Below are 19,820 nucleotides of genomic sequence, written 5' to 3'. Positions count from 1 at the left end.
GCCCAAAATCATATAGCTCATTTTGTTTGAATACTGTTTGCTTTCCTTGTACTTTCTGATCTTAATCATATTTTGGTATATAATAACCACCCAAAACCTAGTGTCTTATAAGAATTTATTATTTCTCATGATTTTGGCAGTTGATTATGCCCAGCTAGACAGTTCTGCTGGTCTTGCCTGAGTTTGTTTATATAACTGTAATCATCAGGGTGCTAGGACTGAGGCTAGAAAGTCTACTCCAGTCCTGCTGTCTGGGGAGTTGGTGGCTGGGACTCTTGCTCCTCACATGATCTCTGATTATTCAGTATTCAAGTCTGGGCTTCCTTACTTGACAGTAAGAATGTTCTAAGTCAAAGTGCAAACTGCAAGGTCACTTGAGGCCTAGGTTCTGAAGTCACATGTTACTTCTGCTGCATTCTGTTGGTTAAAACGAGTCGAGGGAAGTCCAGAGTCAAGGGGTGGGGGAAAAGCTACATCTCTCGATAAGAGGAACAAAGTCACTTTATAAAAGAGTGGGCACAGGGAACATAATTTATTTGGGACCATTTTATAGCAATCTACTGCACATTTTAATATAAAGATTATACTTACTGTACTGGTTGTACACATCTTTCTAAAAACATTTTCATATGTTGTGAATATGGTAAGACTAGTTTTTTAATCATTGTTTATACTAACACTTAAGCTCTTTTACACTGTGCCAGGCTCTATCCTGCCAAGTACCAGTACTATTTCTTTGTGAAAACATCCAGAGCTGGCTTCTATGACTTTTGATGCATGCTTCACAGTTGCTATAGAAAAGGAAGATGAAATCTGACCTAAGGACCTTTTTTCCTTACTAGTACAGTTTTGTAAACTAGATAGCCAGGGCACTTAAAATTATTTGGTTTGATTTTGTTTGTTTTTGTTTTTCCTATCTCAGAATATTATGAGGGTACAAATATTTATTACATGGTTGACTCAAGCAGTACAAAAGCAATATGCTGCTTTTGTACTGCTTGAATCAAAGTTATAAGTATGCCCATCATCCAGATAGTGTACATTGTACCTGTTAGGTATGATTTCACCAATCCCCTCCTCCCCCTCCCACCTGCACAATTTCCATTGAGTTTTACTTTCATCTGTGCACTTGAGTGCTCATCAGTTCCAATTTAGTAGTACATGTGGTGTTTGTTTTTCTATTCTTTAGATGTTTCACTTAGGAGAATAGTCTCCGGTTCCATCCAGATTGTTGCAAAAGGTATTAATTCATTTTTATTATGTTTGAGTAGTACTCCATGGTATACATACACCACATTTTATTAATTTACTCATGAATTGATGTGAATTTGGGTTGATTCCACATTTTTGTGATTGTGAATTGTGCTGCAACAAATATTCAAGTACAGGTGTCTTTTTGACAAAATGACTTTTTTTCCTCTGGGTAAATACCCAGTAGTGGGATTGCTGGATCAAATGGTAAGTCTACTTTTAGTTCTTTGAAGAATCTCCATACTATTTTCCATAGAGGATACAGTATTTTGCAGTACCACCAACAGTGTGTGAGTGTTCCTATCTCTCCACATCCATGCCAGCAATTGTTGTTTTGGAACTCTGATAAAAGCCATTCTCACTGGGGTTAGGTAATATCTCATTGTGGTTTTTATTTGCATTTTCCTGATGATCAGTGATGTGTTGAACATTTTTCATATGTTTATTGGCCATTAGTCTATCTTTTTAAAAGTTTCTGTTCATATCTTTTGCCCATTCTCTATTTAATGGGGTGGTTTGATATTTTTCTTGCTGATTTGCTTGAGCTCTTTGTAGATTCTGGCTATTAGTCCTTTATTGGCAGTATAGCATGCAGATATTTTCTCCCATTCTGTAGGTTGCCTGTTTGCTCTGTCGATTATTTCCTTGGCTGTGCAGAAGCTTTTTAATTTAATCAAGTCCCATTTATTTATTTTTCTTGTTGCTGTACTTGCCCTTGGGTTCTTCATAAATTCTTTTCATAGGCCAATATCTAGAAGAGTTTTTCCAACATTTTCTTATAGAATTCCTGTGGTTTCATATCTTAGATTTAAGTCTGTTATCCATCTTGAAATAATTTTTGTTAGTGAGAGATATAGATCCTGTTTCAATCTACATATGGCTATCCCATTTTCCCAGCACCATTTATTAAATAGGGGTTCTTTTCCCCAGTGTATATTGCTGTCTACTTTGTCAAAGATCAGATGGCAATATATGGAAGGTTTTATATCTGGGTACTCTGTTCCATTTCCTTGGTCTATGTCTCTATTTTTGTGCCAATACCATGCTCTTTTGGTTACTATTGCCTTGTAGTATGTACTAGCTTGAAGTCAAGTAAAGTGATGCCTCCAGGTTTGTTCCTTTTGTTTAAGTTTATTATGGCTATTCGTGTTCTTTTCTGGTTCCATACAAAGCGTAGAATTATTTTTTTTCTAGGTCTTCCAAAAACGATGTTGGTATTTTGATGGGGATTACATTGACTCTGTAAATCATTTTGGGTACTATGGACATTTTAACAATGCTGATTCTAATGATCCATGAGCATGATGTGTTTTCCCATTTGTTTACATCATCTGTGATTTCCTTCCTCAGTGTTTCATACTTCTCTTTTAGAGATCTTTCACCTCCTTTGTTAAATATAGTCCTAGGTATTTGATTTTCTTTGTAGCTGTTGTGAAAGTTATTGAGTCTTTGATTTGATTCTCAGCTTGGTGTATAGGAATGCTACTGACTTGTGTACATTGACTATGTAACCTGAGACTTTGCTAAGTGTATTTAGCAATTCCAGGAATCTCTTGGCGGAATCTTTGGGGTTTTCTAGATATAAGATCAGATCATCAGCAAAGAGCAATAGTTTGACCTCCTATTTCCCAATTTGGATACATTTGCTTTTCTTCTCTTGCCTCATTGGTCTGGCTAGGACTTCCAGCACTTTGTTGAATAAAAGTAGTGTCAGTGGGCACCCTTGTCTTGTTCCAGTTCTGAGTGGGAATGCTTTCAACTTTTCCCCATTTAGTACAATTTTGGCTGTGGGTTTGTCATATATGGCTTTTACAATTTTGAGGTATGTTCCATCTATGCCTATTTTTTTTTTACGAGTTTTTATCATAAAAGGGTGCTGAATTTCGTCAAATGCTTTTTCTGCATCTATTGAGATTGATCACATGATCTTTGTTTTTGCTTCTGTTTATGTGGTGAATCACATTTATGGATTTATGTATGTTGAACCACCCTTGTATCCCTGGGATAAAGCCCACTTGGTGGTAGTAGATTATTTTTTTGATGTGCTGCTAAGGTCAGTTTGCTAAAATTTTATTGAGGATTTTTGCATCTGTATTCTTGAGGGATATTGATCTATAGTTTTCTTTTTTTATTGTGTCCTTTCTTGGTTTGGGTATTAAGGTGATACTGTCTTTATCAAATGAGTTGGGGAGGATTCTTTCTCTTCGATATTATGAAATAATTTCTGCAATATGGGTACCAATTCTTTGTAGGTCTGATAAAATTTGGCTGTGAAACCATCTGGTTCGGGACATTTTTTATTGGAATTTTTTTTTTTTATTGCTGCTTCAATGCCATTGCTCGTAATTGGTCTGTTCAGTTCTATTTCTTCCTGAGTGAGCCTTGGGAGGTTGTATGTTTCCAGGAATTTGTCCATTTTCTCAATGTTTTCGAAGTTATGTGCATAGAGATTTTTATAGTATTCACAGACGATATTTTGTATTTCTGAGGTTATCAGTTGTAATATCTCCTTTTTCATTTCCAATTGAGCTTTTTTGGGTCCTTTTCTAATTGTTGTTAATCTAGTGAGAGTTTGTGAATGTTTATCTTTTCAAAGAACCAACTTTTAGTTTCATTAATCTTCTGTATTTTGTTTCGATTTAATTTAATTCTGCTCTGACCATAGTTATTTCTTTCCTTCTTCTGGGTTTGATTTGCTCTTTCGTTTTTAGCTCCTTGAGACAATTCATTAGGTTCTTAATTGGTGATCTTTCTGTCCTTTGAAATGGCATTTAAGGCTATTTCCCCTTAGGACTGCTTTTGCTGAATCCCACAGATTTTGATAACTTGTGTCCCCTTTGTCATTTAATTTGAGGAATCTTTTGATTTCCACCTTAATTTCCTCCTTGACCCAATATTCATTCAACAGGAGGTTAATTTCCATGACTTTGTGTAGAATTGAGCATTTCTATTGGGGTTGATTTCTAATTTTATTACACTGTGATCTGAGAAGATACATAATGTAATTTCTGTATTTTTGAGTTTTTTGAGACATGTTTTGAGGCCTAAGATGTGATCTGTCTTAGAGAATGTTCCATGTGCTGATGAGAAAAATGTCTATTTGGTAGTTTGTGGGTAGAATGTTCTGTAAATATCTATCAGGCCTATTTGCTCTAGAGTCCCATGCAAGTCCAGTGTTTGCTTATTTTCTGCTTGGAGGATCTGTCCAGTTATGTAAGTGGGGTGTTGAAGTCTCTAGCACTTACAATGTTGCTGTTTATCTCTGTTTAAATCTAGTAAGGTTTACTTTATGAATCTGGATGTACTTACCTTAGATGCACAAATATTTAGGATTGTTATGTTGTCTTGATAAATTGTTCCCTTTACCATTATATAATGACTCTCCTGTCTTTGCTATTACGAGAATGGCTATACCTGCTTTCTTTTGATTTCCATTTGCATGGAATATTTTTTTCCATCCCTTCACCTTGAGTCTGAATGAGTCCTTGTGGGTAAGATGTGTTTCCCAGAGACAGCAGATAATTGGCTTGTATTTTTTTTTTTTTTTAATCCATTCACCCAGCCTATGTCTCTTGATTAGGGAATGCAAGCTGTTTGTGTTTATTAAAAGGACTGGTAAGTGGGATGCACTTCTGTTCATCCTTTCGGGTAGGACTTTGTTTCACCTCTTGAGCCATTATTTTATCATGGGCTGTGAGCTTTAGTTTTTGGGTAATTTTACACTGGTGCGTTTCTACTGTGATCAACATATAATGCAGATCTGAGTACTTCCTCCAGGGCAGGTCTGGTCTTGACAAATTCCCTCAGCGTTTGCTTGTCTGAAAAAGTCTTTATTTTTCCCTCATATAAAAAAAAACTTAGCTTTGCAGGATACAAAATTCTAGGCTGGCCATTATTCTGTTTAAGAAGACTAAAGATGGGGCCCCAATCCCTTCTGGCTTGTTAGGTCTCAGTTTAAGAGGTCTGCAGTTAGCCTCATGGGTTTTCCTTTGTAAGTTACCTGATGTTTTTGCCTTATAGTTCACAGGAGTTCCTCCTTTGTGTTAACTTTGGCCAGTCTGATGACTGTGTGTCATGGTGAATTGCCTCTTTGTGATGAATCTCCCAGGTGTCTCTTGAGCTTCTTGTACCCAGATATCTAAATTTCTAGCAAGACCAGGGAAATTTTCCTTTATTACTCCTTCCAATAGTTTTTCCAACCCTTGTGTGATTTCTTCTTCCCCCTCAGGTATGCCTGTAATTCTTAATGTTTGGCTTCTTTACATCATCCCGTATTTCTTGTAGGCTTTGTTCCCTTCTCTTAACTCTCTGTTCTTTGACTTAATTCTAAGGTGTTATCCTCACAATCTCTGAGATTCTTCTGTCTGGTCTAGCCTATTCTTAAGGCCTTTCCACCATCTTTTGTATTTCCTTGAAAGAATTTTTCATTTCCAGAAGTTCTATTTGATTTTTGTTGTTATTGTTAATTCTATTTCTTTAGTGAATTTTTCTCTTGTATTTCACTGAGCTTACTTATAATCCATGTTTGAAATTCTTTATCTGTCATTTCAACATTCTGATTTTGGTTGATAACCATTGCTAGAGAGCTGGTGTTCCCTTTGGGGGGGTGACCTTTTGCTCTCATTCTTCATACTTCTTTAGTTCTTTTGCTGATTCCTTCTCATCTGGAACAGCTATTGCTTCTTATTTTTGGATTTTCTTTTGTTTGGATAATGTCATGCTCAGTTAAATCTGAGCCAGTAGGTGGTGCTTGTGGGTGAGAATCAACCCCACCCTATATGATTGAGTTAGAATATGCTATAAAGGGCAAGCAAATTGATCTCCCTGTCAGCAGATGTCACTTGCCAGAAGGAATAAGCTGCAGTATTGTTTTGGGTCCTGTCATTAGCTCTAGTCCTTCAGGAGCAGCACTCAAATGCCCCAGGTGGTGGGGAGGGGTCCTGGAACTTCAGGTGAGTCCTAATTCTCTGCCACAGCAGAGGCAGGTAGGGCTGGGTTGGTTGGGTGAGCTTGCCTTCAGTCCACAAAAGCTGGCAAGGTATCTGTTTCACCAGGGGTCAGAGATCGCCCAGTTTCTGGACAAAGCTGCCAGGGAGGGGCTGAAGTGTGCCCACCCAACCAGTCTGCTTGTAGAGGTGGGACCATCTGAGATTCACAATCTGCCAGTCTGGAGCAGGCCTCCCTCTTCTCTGCCCTCACCCGGTCTCAAGGTGCCCATAGGATGCCCAAGCAGGTTCAATGTCCCTCTGCCTCAGGGTGTGCTGCACTCTGATGGAGTCATTGGGCAAGCAGCACCGGGGAGAGCTGGTTGGGCAGGGAGCTCAGTCTGAGCACCCGTCAGTCTGCTGTAGGACCCCAAGAGGAAAGGTCTGAGCCTCTCTCTGTGGAAGCCTTGGTGTGGTGGCTCAATTGCCTCTCTCAGCAACCACAGGTGGGAGAGGGGTGGGGAGAAAAAGCCTGGATGGAGGAAATTAGCACTCTGGTGGTGCCTGTCCCTCCCTCGGGGAGGGCACCCACCCAAAACGTCTATGCACTAGAGTCACACAGGTCACCCAGAACCCACTGGACCCCCGTGGCTCCTACAGTCTGTGCTGGAGTTAGAAGATGTCTATGTGGGAACAAGATGAAACCTGAGGCGTTGAAGCTCCTGCGGATGACAAAGGTGCATGGTGGATAGAGAAGCAATATGGTACCTGCCATCCCAGGTTGGGTCTGTGGGGCGGGAAGCACCGCAGTGGGGCTGGGATCCTGGGGCCCTGTCCACAAAAAGCTGCCAGCTCACTGATGGTGGCAGCCTCTGGGCTCGTGTGGGTAGGTTTCTCCAGAAGCTCAGGAATCCACTGTCCATTAGAGACATGAGGGGGAGAAACAAACCACTCCAACCTACCCTTCTCACAGGACTCCAAGGCGCTTAGGGGTTGATCTCCGACACCTTGCTCCTTCCTGTTCTCTGCAACTTCTTCCCATGGAGTCTGTGGTAGGTTCTGCCATGTTTCCATCGAAATTGTACCTGATCTATGTTTGTTTCTTTTCATCTAAAACTTTTCCTTCTTTCTGAGACCATCTGGCAGCTGGTGTCTCTGGTCTGCCATCTTGATTCCATTCCCACTTGGTTAGTTTTAAATACAGATTGAACATCCCAAATCTGAAAATCCAAAATCTGAAACTTTTTGAGTGCTGACATGATGCTTAAAGGAAATGTTCACTGGAGCATTTTAGATGTCAGATTTTCAGATTTGAGATGCTCAACTGGTAAATATAACGCAAATGTTAAGTCTGAAACTCACTTCTGGTCCCAGGCATTCAAATAAGGGATACTCAACCTGTAATATAACAAGTTGGACATTTTGGAAAACTGTATCACGTGCAGAGAGATTTCACTAACACTTTCCCTAACTTGCCTGAAGTGAAGAATCATACAGTGTTTTCTAAAAACAGATTCCTGGGCCTCAACCCAGACCTACTGAATCAGTTTTCAGGAGCAGATGCCCCATGATCCTTATCAAGCATGTTAGGAATAATTATACAGGAATAAGTTGAATACTGCCCACTTTGGATCACTGCAATAATGTACTCTTTTCAGATTGTCTTAATTAATCTAAAATTCAGTCCACTTTGAAAAGTTCTTTGGTTATATATGGTTTATTACAGGTAGAAGAACTCAGTTTGGACGGTTTACTGACCTAAACCTGTTATAGCAATGAGAATTGATACTGTTGTGAAAAATTATGGAGAAAAATGGAAAATTATGAAAAACATTTCAGTGTGGTTAGCTCCCAAGAGTTGCCTGGGATATTTTTTACTTTTCACCTAAACACATCTTTCCTTGTCAAAAAAACAAAACAAAACAAAAAAACCCCCCAAAAACATGTCTTCCCCTGTTGTAAGAAAAATGGATTTTCTGGGAAAAGTAGTATGTTTAGAAAAGCATCAATGCAGTTGCTATAGAAACTCAGCATTTTATCATCAATATGTCCAGGGTTTCAAATCATATTGAGAGAACTGTATATTTTAAATTAATGAGTTTTGATGGGGTGGCTCACACCTGTAATCCTAGCACTCTGGTAGGCCAAGGTGGGAGGATGGCTTGAGTTCAGGATTTGGAGACCAGCAGAGCAACACCCTGTCTCTACTAAAAATAGAAAAATTAGCCAGACAGACGTCATGACATTTGCCTATACTCCCAGCTACTCTGGAGGCTGAGGCAGGAGGATTGCTTGAGGCCAGAACTTTGAGGCTGCAGTACCCAGACCAACAGAGCGAGATTCTGTCTCAAAAAATAGTTTTAAACTTTTTGTAAAAGAAATACTTGCTTTAGGGAACAAATACATGCTTGAAAAATTATCTAGTCTAAGTGTGATTTCATTTTCTCCTGAACTTGGATGATAAACCAGGCAATGTATTAACTTAAAAAACTTCATTTCCACAATAGAATAATTTAGAAATTTACCAAGGCAGATATTAGGCTATTGAGACGTGTTTTTTTCTTTGTACTTGGGAAAATTATTCCTAAACCATCCTGTCACATACTCACCTCTTCAGGACCTTAAGAATTTTTCCTGTGACTTATATTAATTCTATACCTGTTTATATCCTGAACTTCACTGTTCTTTCTCTAGATGTTTCTAATAACTCAAGGAGAGCGAGGCTGCTGTTTTTGTACTTTATCAAGACAGCAGGTGTCACTTCTAACTCTCGAAGTTGAAACACCAAATTGGATCTCTTAAATTAATCTGGAATAAGATATATTCTGATAACAAACTAGAAACTTCTTTGACAAGTCAGGTAATGATGTAAAATTATTTGAATTTATTTTTAAGATATACCATAACAAGAGTTCATAAGTTCTGTATCCCAGCCTGGACACTGACCATTGAAAAATAGATGCCTTTCTGCGCCAGCAGCTGCTGGTGCGTGCCGTGCTCCTTCACTTTGCCGTTCTGAAACACCACTATCAAGTCTGCGCTCTGGATGGTGGACAGGCGGTGAGCGATCACGATGCAGGTGCGGCCTTCTCTGGCTTTGTCCAGGGCTTCTTGGACAACCTATTGATAAATCAAACAGAATTCTTATCCTAAAAATTGTATAAATAAGCTTTAACATTAAAGAAATTTGAAAGTTTTACCATTCTAATAAATCAACTTTTCATTTCTTTTCTAAACTCTTTGAATCGTTGGCTTTATACACGTACATATTTTGCATATTCGACAATCTACAGTTATGTTCTACTTTATAATACAAATGGATTCTCATGCTGCAAAAAATTTTCACAAGTACTTAAAATGATATGGTGATTAGAAACTCTAACTCCTTTTTGAGTATTCAGTTTTTTACTGTTATTGTTAATGTGCTAAAAATGTGACTTATGCAGTTTTCTTTTGAATGATTTAACTTTTTTCTGTTTATAAAAGTAATACGTGGGCCGGGCGCGGTGGCTCACGCCTGTAATCCTAGCACTCTGGGAGGCCGAGGCGGGCGGATTGTTTGAGCTCAGGTGTTCGAGACCAGCCTGAGCAAGAGCGAGACCCTGTCTCTACTAAAAATAGAAAGAAATTATATGGATGGCTAAAAATATATATATATAGAAAAATTAGCTGGGCATGGTGGCACATGCCTGTAGTCCCAGCTATTCGGGAGGCTGAGGCAGAAGGATCGCTTAAGCCCAGGAGTTTGAGGTTGCTGTGAGCTAGGCTGACGCCACGGCACTCTAGCCCGGGCAACAGAGTGAGACTCTGTCTCAAAAAAAATAAACAAAATAAAATAAAAGTAATACATGATCCTTTTAGAAAAGTTAGATTAAAATATTCTATTACCTCAAAATAAATACTGTCTTAATTTCTGTGTTTACCTTTTCCCCTCTGTGCTTACATGTTTCTCTTCTTACTGTTGACAGCAAAAAAAAAAAAAACCAACAACAACAAAAAAAAAAACCAAAACAAAACCCTTCTATAAATTAAATAGGACATAAGGTGAGAGGGCACACCTTTTCACTTTCAGTATCCAGAGCTGATGTGGCTTCATCCAGCAGTAGGATTCGAGGTTGTCTGATGAGGGCTCGGGCAATAGCAATCCTCTGTTTTTGACCTCCTGAGAGCTGAGTGCCCTTATCTCCCACTCTTGTTTCATATTTCTGCGAGTTAATAAAGTTCTTTTACTTAGTATTCGACAGTTCTATTTATAAGGAAAATGTTTAGGATCAATAAAAGTTTCTATAACAAGATAGTTGTCCACTTAATATTTTTCAACTTAACAGAATGTTCATTTTTCAAAACCAAACTAGAAAGCTAGTGACTTTAGTTCTCACTAGTATTCTATGATAGAAAGTTGAGCAACAAGTTCTTTCATTCTTGCTATTAGCGTAGTACCAGTTTATCTGATGTCACTGGAGTCCTCTAAAAGTTAAATGCTGATACTTTCAAAGGTTTTTTTAAAATCTGAAATACTCATATGACCCACCTGGAGACTAGTTTATTCTCTTTTAAACTCATATAGTCACTTAAACATTTACTGAGCATCTGCTATGCCTAGAACTGTGAGAAAAAACGAATTCAGCTTTGTTCTTGCCCTAGAAAGAAAAAAATATAGAGCAAGCACTCAATAGAAGGTTAAGTACCAAATTACAGTCATGTGTCACTTAATGGCCAGGAGATATTCTGAGAAATGCATCGTCAGGCAATTTTGTCACTGTGTGAACATGAGAGTATACTGACACAAACCTAGATGGTATGGTCTGCCACACATCTGTACAGCATGTCACTGCACTTAATACTATAGGCAATTGTAACAATGGTAAGTATTGTGTATCTCAAGATAGAAAAGGGACAGTAAAAAATACAGTATAAAAGTTAAACAGTATACCTATATATAGGACACTAGCCGCGAATGGAGCATATAGGACTGGAAGTTGCTGGGTGACTGAGTGGTGGGTGAATGTGAAGCTGTAGGACGTTACACTTCTGTGGACTTTATAAACACTTAATAAATCTTTCTTCATTAATTTAGCTTACTGTAACATTTTTTACTTTATAAACTTTATAATTTTTTAAAATCATTGACTTTTGAAATAACATTTAGCTTAAAACACATTGTACAGCTGTATACAATTTTTTTCTTTCTTTCTTTTTTTTTTTTTGAGACAGAGTCTCACTCTGTTGCCCAGGCTAGAGTGAGTGCCGTGGCGTCAGCCTAGCTCACAGCAACCTCAAACTCCTGAGCTCAGGGGATCCTCCTGTCTCAGCCTCCCGAGTAGCTGGGACTACAGGCATGCACCACCATGCCCGGCTAATTTTCTCTCTATATATTTTTAGCTGTCCATATAATTTCTTTCTATTTTTAGTAGAGGTGGGGTCTCGCTCTTGCTCAGGCTGGTCTCGAACTCCTGAGCTCAAACGATCCGCCCACCTCGGCCTCCCAGAGTGCTAGGATTACAGGCGTGAGCCACCAGGCCCGGCCCAATTTTTTTCTTTATATCCTTATTCTATAAGTTTTCTATTCAAAATGTTTTACTTAAGTTTTTTGTGATAAACAAAGACACAAACACACACAGGGTCAGGATCATCAATCTCACTGCCTTCCACCTCCACATCTTGTCCCCCTGGAAGGTCTTCGGAGGCAATATTACATGCATGGAGCTATCATCTCCTGTGATAATACCTTCTTCCGGAATACCTCCAGAAGGACCTATCTGAGACTATTTTACGGTTAATTTTTTTAAATAAGTAGGAATACACTTTAACATATAAAAGTACAGAATAAATACATAAACCAATAACAGTTTATCAAGTATTTTGTACTGTCCATATTTGCATGTGCTATACTTTTATAGGACTGGCAGTAGTTTTGTTTATACCAGCATCACCACAAACACATGAGTAATGGTACTGTGGTATGATGTTATGATGGCTGTCACTAGGCAATAGGAATTTTTCAGCTCCATTATACTCTTATGGGACCATTGTAGTATATGTGGTCCATTTTTTACCAAAACATTATGTGGCATATGACTGTAGTATATACAACATGCTATGAAAGATCAGAAGAGGGAGAAAGAAATTGGGGGGACAAGGAGAGAAAAGGGGAGATAAATGAAGGAGAGAAACCTTTGTAGAGAAGTTTGGGAAGCTGGATTTTGTGAGAATATTCTAGGCAGAGAAAGACCATAGAATGAAGAGATGCAAATTGAGTCAGTTCAGTTTTCAGAGCTTAGGCAGTAATGTACAACATGTGAATGAATTTCCTAAATTCCAATGTCATACTAGAAGCTGAAGCTTTAAAGTTTTTCTATTCATAGTCCAATCCAAATATTTGATTCAAGTCAATGCCCAAGACTTGAAAGTTTTTAAAATTTTATTTGTGTGAGTAATTTCTAATTATAGCAGAATATAAAGGCAAAAGTAATTAAGCTCTACTTCAGTTTAGTCCAGTGGAACCTCAAATGCTGGAAGAATGCCATAAAATGAATTGCCCCTACCATCAATTTTAGAGACTTCAAGCATCTTTCCAAGACTACAGGTGTTTAAAATGGACTCCAAATGGATCATGGACTTAATTGTAAAATCATAAAACTTTCAGGAAAAAAAAAAAACAGTGGAGAAAATCTTTGGGGCCTAGGACCAGGCAATGAGTTCTTAGACTTGACACCAAAAACAAGAGCCATAAAAGGAAAAACTGATGAACTGGATCTTATCAAAATTAAAACTTGCTCTGCCAAAGACCTTGTTAGAAGGATGAAAAAACAAGCTACAAACTGGGAAAAAATATTTGTAAACTACATTTCTGACAATAATGAGAATATGTATAAAGAAAACTCAAAACTCAATAGTAAAAAGCCAATTAGAAAATTGGCAAAAAACATGAGACATTTCACCAAAGTAAATATTCAGGTAGCAAATAATTACATGAAAAGACTCTGGGTCAGCATCATTTGCCATTGGGAAATGCAAATTAAAACCACAATGATATATCACTACACTCCTGTCATAATGGTAAAAATAAATAATGACAGTAAATGCTGGCGAAGATTCAGAGAAACTGCATCACTCATACACTGCTGGTAGGGATGTAAAGTGGTCAAACCACTCTGGAAAATAGCAGCGTCTTATAAAACTAAACATGAAATTACCATATGGCCCAGCAATATCACTCCTAGGCGTTCATCCCAGAGAAATAAAATCCTGGGTTTGTACACAAATCTCTATAGAAGTATTTATAGCAGCTTTATTTGTAATAGCCTAAAACTGGACATAACCCAGATGTCCTTCAACAGGTGAATAGTTAAACTGTGGTACATCCATACCAGGGAACACTACCCAGCAGTAAAAAGAAATGATCTAGGAATACACGCAAGTTCAGGGAATCATGCTGAGTGACAAAAAGTTGATCCCAAAAGTTTACATACTGTATGTATTTTTATATAACATTCTTAAAATAGAAAATCATACAAATGGAGAAGAGATTATTGTTTGCCGAAGGTTGGGAGGAGTGAGGGAGTGAGGAAGGGGTGTGTGGCAATACGAGGCCAACATGAGAGACCTCAATGGTGATGGAAATGTTCTGTATCTTGACTGTGGTGGTGGATACAGGACTGTATGCCTGCAATGCAACTGCACAGAACTAAATACACTCATGTACAAAGGAGTACGAGTAAAACTGGGGAAGCATGAATAAGACCAGTGGATTGTGTCAAAGTCGATGTCCTGGTTGTGATATTGTATTAACGGTTTTGCAGGATGTTGTCACTGGGGGAAACTAGGTAAAGGGTACATAAGCTCTCTGTATTCCTCACAACTACATGTGACTCTATAATCTCAAAATAAAAAGCTTAATTTTTTAAAAAGTACAAGAGCTAAACCAAACATGACTGCAGTCTACACGTAGCCCACAAGGCAACCTGAGGTATGGTGCTTTGGACTTAATATCACCTCGTTTGCTTTTCGCTGTGTTTGTACGAGGTAGGCATGATGTATTCCCCTTTAAAAGATAAGGGCACTTGCTATCCTCAAGTGTCTTGGTTCAAGGTCACAATGCTGGTAAACCAAAACATTTTTTACAACACTTTGTTAGTGTATCTTTGGGAACTGTTTTGGGGATTGAAAACTGTAGTCTATTCTGATTTCAGCTAAGAAGTGACCAGTTAACTCACTTGGGGCAACGTCTCGATGAAAGGATGTATGTTGGCTGCTTTAGCTGCAGTCACAATTTCATCCTGTGACACAGTCCGGCTGTTGTCTCCGTAGGCAATATTCTCCGCAATGCTGCAGTCAAACAGGATGGGCTCCTGGGACACAATTCCGAGTTGAGCTCTGAGCCACTGGACATTGAGTTTCTTTGCTTGTTGACCATCTAGGAGCTGAAAACCAAAGTCCACAAACTATAAAAGGGCTCAAAAAGGAAAAGAAAAAAGACTAAACAGTTACCAGATGGTTTATTTGGAGGACTGTTGCATGTGGGCATCAGCAGTTGCTAAACACCAAGCCTCAGGCCTCTAAGACTTACACTGCAGAAGGCCAACATGGGCGACTTATGGTGATTATGCCATCCCTATCTTATTTTGATCTAACTGGCAAAAAGAAGCACATTTGGCCCTGTTTTTTTCCATAATCCTCTCTGTCCTTATCTGCCCTCCTTCAGGGCTCTGTGCCATCCTCTACCTTTAAGAAGCCTGCATCAACATGTCCCATTCAGATCTGCTGTCCCCAGAATGACCCCAACCCTTCAACTTGACTTAATAAAAGCCAAATATGAAAGGGCTGCGGGTTGAGGATCTAGGTCAAAGTTAGAGAGCCTAGGATCAGGGTTTGAGAGAGAAGGCACAGCGGAAGGAATAAGCAGGCACAGGCCTGTCCTGGGAGTCTGCTTTTAATGCTGGAGGAGTTTGTGGTTCACCTTTATATCCCAGTGAGTGAGTGAGCAGGAAAATCAGGCTGGCTGAAAGGCCCAAGGCAAGGTAGAGGTTAATCTATAGTCAGTATTTTCTGAGCTACACCAAGTTCCAGACACTCTGCTCTACTGTTCCCATATGTTTGTCTGACATGGGTGCCTCTTTGAGGTTTGTAGAATGGGGTCATTCTATCAAACAGGGTTATAGTCTTCACTTGTCCAGTTTTTTCCATTATAACAATATTGGTTTGGCCACTTAAAATACAGCCTTAAATCAGGTTACTAACTAAGAAAGTGTGCTCACCACTGTCCCAGACAATGGGTCGTAGAACCGCTCCAGGAGCTGGACCACTGTGCTCTTCCCACAGCCACTGCTGCCCACCAGGGCCAGCGTCTGGCCCTTCTTCACCTCGAGGCTCAGCCGCTGAAGCACTGGCACTTTTGGTCGAGAAGGATAGTTGAACACGACTTCATTAAATGTCACATTTCCTTCAAACTTATCCTAAAAAAATTTTTACATGTCGCTCTTATAATTGATCTGATAATTATTGGAATAAGTAGTATCATTTCAAGGAAACTTTACCCAAGACTATAGTAGAGAAACATAAAATTCATATTCAGTGTAGTTCTGATACCAGGTAATATCGATACCAAGTTGTTATGTAAAATGAAGATGGGAGATGGGGGTGTAAGTTAGACAAGAAAGTCATCATAGAGAGTTGTCATCTAAACTCGATTTCTGATTCACTTGAGACATTGATTTAGCTTTCCCACTGCTGATTCTGAGGCTAGAGTCAAGCCAGAGTTCAAAGGCTCAAAGGCTTGGGAATTTAGCAACAGTTTCTACCTGCAGTTTCAGTGGACAGCCTTGTCTCAAACCCTGGCAGCTTCTTAAGCTTTCTTTATTTCAACTGGGCACAGCAACTTTCTCAGAATGTGAAACACCTGGTAAAGTCCTAGAAAGATGGTGGGAGTCCCAATCTCTTTACCTACGAGCTTCGTGTACCTGATGTGCAGCAGCTGTGTAGTACAAAGAACACTCAGATCCAAGTTTGAGTTAACTTTGTAGATGATAAAGTATAGGATTATTTCTCTCATTGTGAATAAAATTATCTTCTTACCAATGATAACTTAGCCATTACAAAATGTGATTAAAGCCAAATTGCCAATTGCATTAACATGACAGAATTATAGGCATATACCTTTTATGTAGAAATGACTAAATTTTCATGGAAATTATTTAGTTCTAGTACATCAGGTTTTACTTTTTTAAAAATTTTGGTTTGGTAATCTTTAGAATCCTTGAAATTGCCTGTGGAATTTTAAAATGCCAAAAAAGACGGTCAAATATTAGCCATGTAAGTATCACAAAGCAAGCTAAATATAAGTCAGTGTAATCACCACACGTTTATCCTGTAGCTACAATCCAGCAGAGAGCAAACCGAATTAATCAAGCATTCGTCAGGCAGCAAAGAACTCACAGGCCTCAGCCCCTCTTCACTGTAGCTGTCAATCAAAGGTTGTCTTTCAAACAGCATGAATAGGTGGGCTGCAGACAGCTTGGCTTTAGCATAATCTGGAGCAAATGAACTAGCATGTCCAAGGGCCACTGCACCAAACACAATTGCAGAAAATACCCTAGGCAGAAGTAGAGAATTCAAACCATTAGCTTATATAGTTAGCTCCACAATGTTGGAAAGTCTAAAGGCATACTGCATACCAGTATCTATCTTTATTCCCGTAATCATCCCCTTCCCCCACCCACCCACACTTCCAAGAAATTCCAGTAACAGAAGAAACTTAGGAGAGGCAAGATCCCCTGCCTGAGGGTTTGCCTTTTCTCTACTCCCCTTCTGGCTTCCCTTCCTCTAATTAGGGAGCCCTAATTTCCTAGAGGTAAAGTAACTTTCAGGAAGTGGCTTATAATTGAATCTTTGATCGCAACCAAATTTAATGCTGGATATGCGCTTTTTAGAGTTTAGGGAACTGAAACACAAAGCGCTTAAGGGGCTTGATCAGGTCCAGACGAGCAGTGATATTTCCTATTAAATTTATATCCCTGACTTTCAGTTCTGTGGTTTCTTCTATACTGACACACAAATGATAATAATCACCACTGTAAAGAATTTTTATTAGGGAAAATAAGCCTTTACCAGAAATGGCTTTTCTTTTACAATTAAAACAACTACTAATACTACACTGAAAAAACAGGTGTTCTAAAGGTCTGTTTGGTAATTATATGTTATTTAAAGGATGGATATTGACTACGGCAACTTTTAGGACGGGCTAAATACCCTGAGATCTTGGGAGGCTGAGGCGAGAGGATTGCTTGAGCCCAGGAATTCGAGGTTACAATGAGCTGTTACTGCACCACTGTATTCCAGCCTGGTGACAGAGCAAGACCCTGTCTTTAAAAAAAGAAAAAAAAAATTCCCGAGATCTACATCTCCACAAAGCAATTTACTTCTGACACCAGCGCTCCCCGCCAGAGAAAAGGACAGCGGGATCTCCATCTAGTAATAAATAATAAAGTTCTTTAAGTTTTCATCTCCCAAGCTTCTCAATCTATTACAATGTGTTTTTAATGCCCTGGGGGCCAAGATTGTACACTTGACAGTAAAGTTACCAAAAATTAAGTTTTAAAATAGTGATGAACAACCCCTATGTGGCTGCCTAGATTCCCTATACATCCTGTTATCTAGTTTTAGCATAAAAGATTTAAAAAAGTTGTCTTCCAGTCATCCCAAATTTAATATTTCAATGATTTAAAGAAAAAATAGCAGGGCCAATTTTCTCAATGATATTTCTGTGGACAATACAAGTTGTACTCTAAGTTGTAATTCTCAGCTGATATTTCCATTTGTCCCTCCAAAACTACTTCTCACTCTATCCATCTCTACCTTGTACCAGCCTAGTCTATGTTCTGCCTGGGAAGCTGACCGTCTTAAATTGCACCAAAAGGTTTTCTTGTTCTCTGGCTTCAGGTGGGGTTTGGCCAGTGAAAGGTGCTAGGAGAAGTTGGGTGGGGTGGAATTCCGGGCAATCTTTCCCTCTTCTTGCCTCTAGTCTTAGGGTGGTAGCAGCTCCTCGCTGGATACTGCTTCCCTTGACACACCTTAGTAAATGAACCCTTTAGCAAACTCTTCAGTTACCCTGCTGGCAGTGCCATTTGTTTCCTGCTGGGATCCTGACTTATACAAAGGTTTTCTATATTTTTTTATGGTAATCTTTTTTTATTTTTGCGACAGAGTCTCACTCTGTCACTTGGGCTACAGTGCCCTGGCGTCAGCCTAGTTCACAGCAACCTCAAACTCCTGGGTTCAAGTGATCCTCCTGCCTGTAGCTAGGACTACAGGTGTGCATTACCACCCCCAGCTATTTTTTTCTATTTTTAGTAGAGACCAGGGTTTCACTCTTACTCAGGCTGGTCTCGAACTCCTGACCTCAAGCAATCCTCCCACCTCAGCCTCCCAGAGTGCTAGGATTACAGGCGTGAGCCACCGCAGCAGCCTTTCATGGTAATTTTAATTTTGAATGAAAACCAAAAAACTGCTCTTAAACACTTTCACTTTTTTTTGTCTTGACCCCGTTTCAAAAAACCTCATTCCCCCACAGCTTTAAAATCATCCCATCAGAGCACAAATACACCAAATGACTTAAAAAAGAATGGCCGACTCTTTCAAGCCTAGATTGCAGCCTAAACGAAGGTACCTAGCATACTTTGAAAAGGATAATCCATCAATCAGAAAACCACTGGCTAGCCTTGGAAACCAAGAAAAACAGGAGAGGCTAAAAAGGCAAATGTTGGCAGGACCCTCTCAGGCCTGGTTAGAGGGAAGAGTGCCTTTGCCAGACTTCAGTCAAGCACTCCCGTCCCATTGCCAAGGCCATGTTGTGGTTGCAGATAAACAGCAAGCTATTTAACCCTCTGTTTTGAGTCCGTGGTCACCAGCAACTTTCCAGTTATGATTTGTGTCTATATTCTACAATGAGAAAATTTGCTGTCCTCCTGGACTGGGGTTATAAAGGTAACTAAAATTATACTTTATGACCATTTTCATGAGCTTGGTTAGTATTAGTCCACTCTCTGATTAAAGTGATTTTGGACAAGATCAGATTTCTTTGCCTGCCAGGGTGAAGACTGGTAAATTTACCTCCCTGACCTCATCTTCAAACAAATGAGTAGTTTTTTCCTACTCCAAACTCTTATATAAACCTATTGAAACCTTATTACAGAGTAACCTTAATATTTTTCAGGCTACTTACAGAATAACATCTCTGAAGCGCGTATGTCCATTCACAATGAGATAGGCACCAAATCGAAAACAACCGGCATAGGAAAAATACATAAATGCTTGTGAGACACTAAAAGTAATTCCATAGACGTGTGCCTTCTGCACTGAATTCCTGAAAAGCAAATTGGTATACTCATAACCATCTCTTCAGTCCCTCTTAGCTGTATAGTGGAAAGATCATGGCTTTTAAGTCTGGCCAACCTGGGTTTAAATTTTGCCTCCTATTATATTAATATTAGTTTGAGTAAATGACTTACCCTCATGAAGCATCAGCTAATTTCTACCATGCAGATAATCACTCCAATACAGAATTGTTTTGAGAACTAAATACAAATGTCTCATTATAGTGCCTAGTTCATAATTGCTCAAATAATAGCTGCTATTATTATATGTTAA

The 19,820-nt window shown here is 39.1% G+C and overlaps 1 protein-coding gene across 3 annotated transcripts in view; it reads right to left on the bottom strand.

The window, feature by feature from the left end:
* Positions 1-9,039: 9,039 nt before the first annotated feature.
* Positions 9,040-19,820, bottom strand: part of ABCB4 (ATP binding cassette subfamily B member 4) — a 64,360-nt gene continuing 53,579 nt past the window's right edge. The window contains exons 23-28 of one of the 3 annotated variants that reach the window (XM_069462410.1): positions 19,396-19,536; positions 16,611-16,767; positions 15,434-15,631; positions 14,393-14,620; positions 10,235-10,381; positions 9,040-9,296 (exon numbers count right to left, since the gene is read on the bottom strand). In XM_069462410.1, coding sequence (XP_069318511.1) covers positions 9,090-9,296; positions 10,235-10,381; positions 14,393-14,620; positions 15,434-15,631; positions 16,611-16,767; positions 19,396-19,536 — 1,078 coding nt within the window. In that variant the 3' untranslated portion in view covers positions 9,040-9,089. The remainder of the gene's footprint in view (positions 9,297-10,234; positions 10,382-14,392; positions 14,621-15,433; positions 15,632-16,610; positions 16,768-19,395; positions 19,537-19,820) is intronic. The other 2 variants (XM_069462411.1, XM_069462412.1) reach the window with 2 other exon arrangements.

This window comes from Eulemur rufifrons, chromosome 29, assembly GCF_041146395.1.
Source record: "Eulemur rufifrons isolate Redbay chromosome 29, OSU_ERuf_1, whole genome shotgun sequence".
NCBI lineage: Eukaryota > Metazoa > Chordata > Mammalia > Primates > Lemuridae > Eulemur > Eulemur rufifrons.
Note: the sequence above shows the minus strand (reverse complement) of the source record. Positions and strands in the feature narration are given on the sequence as shown.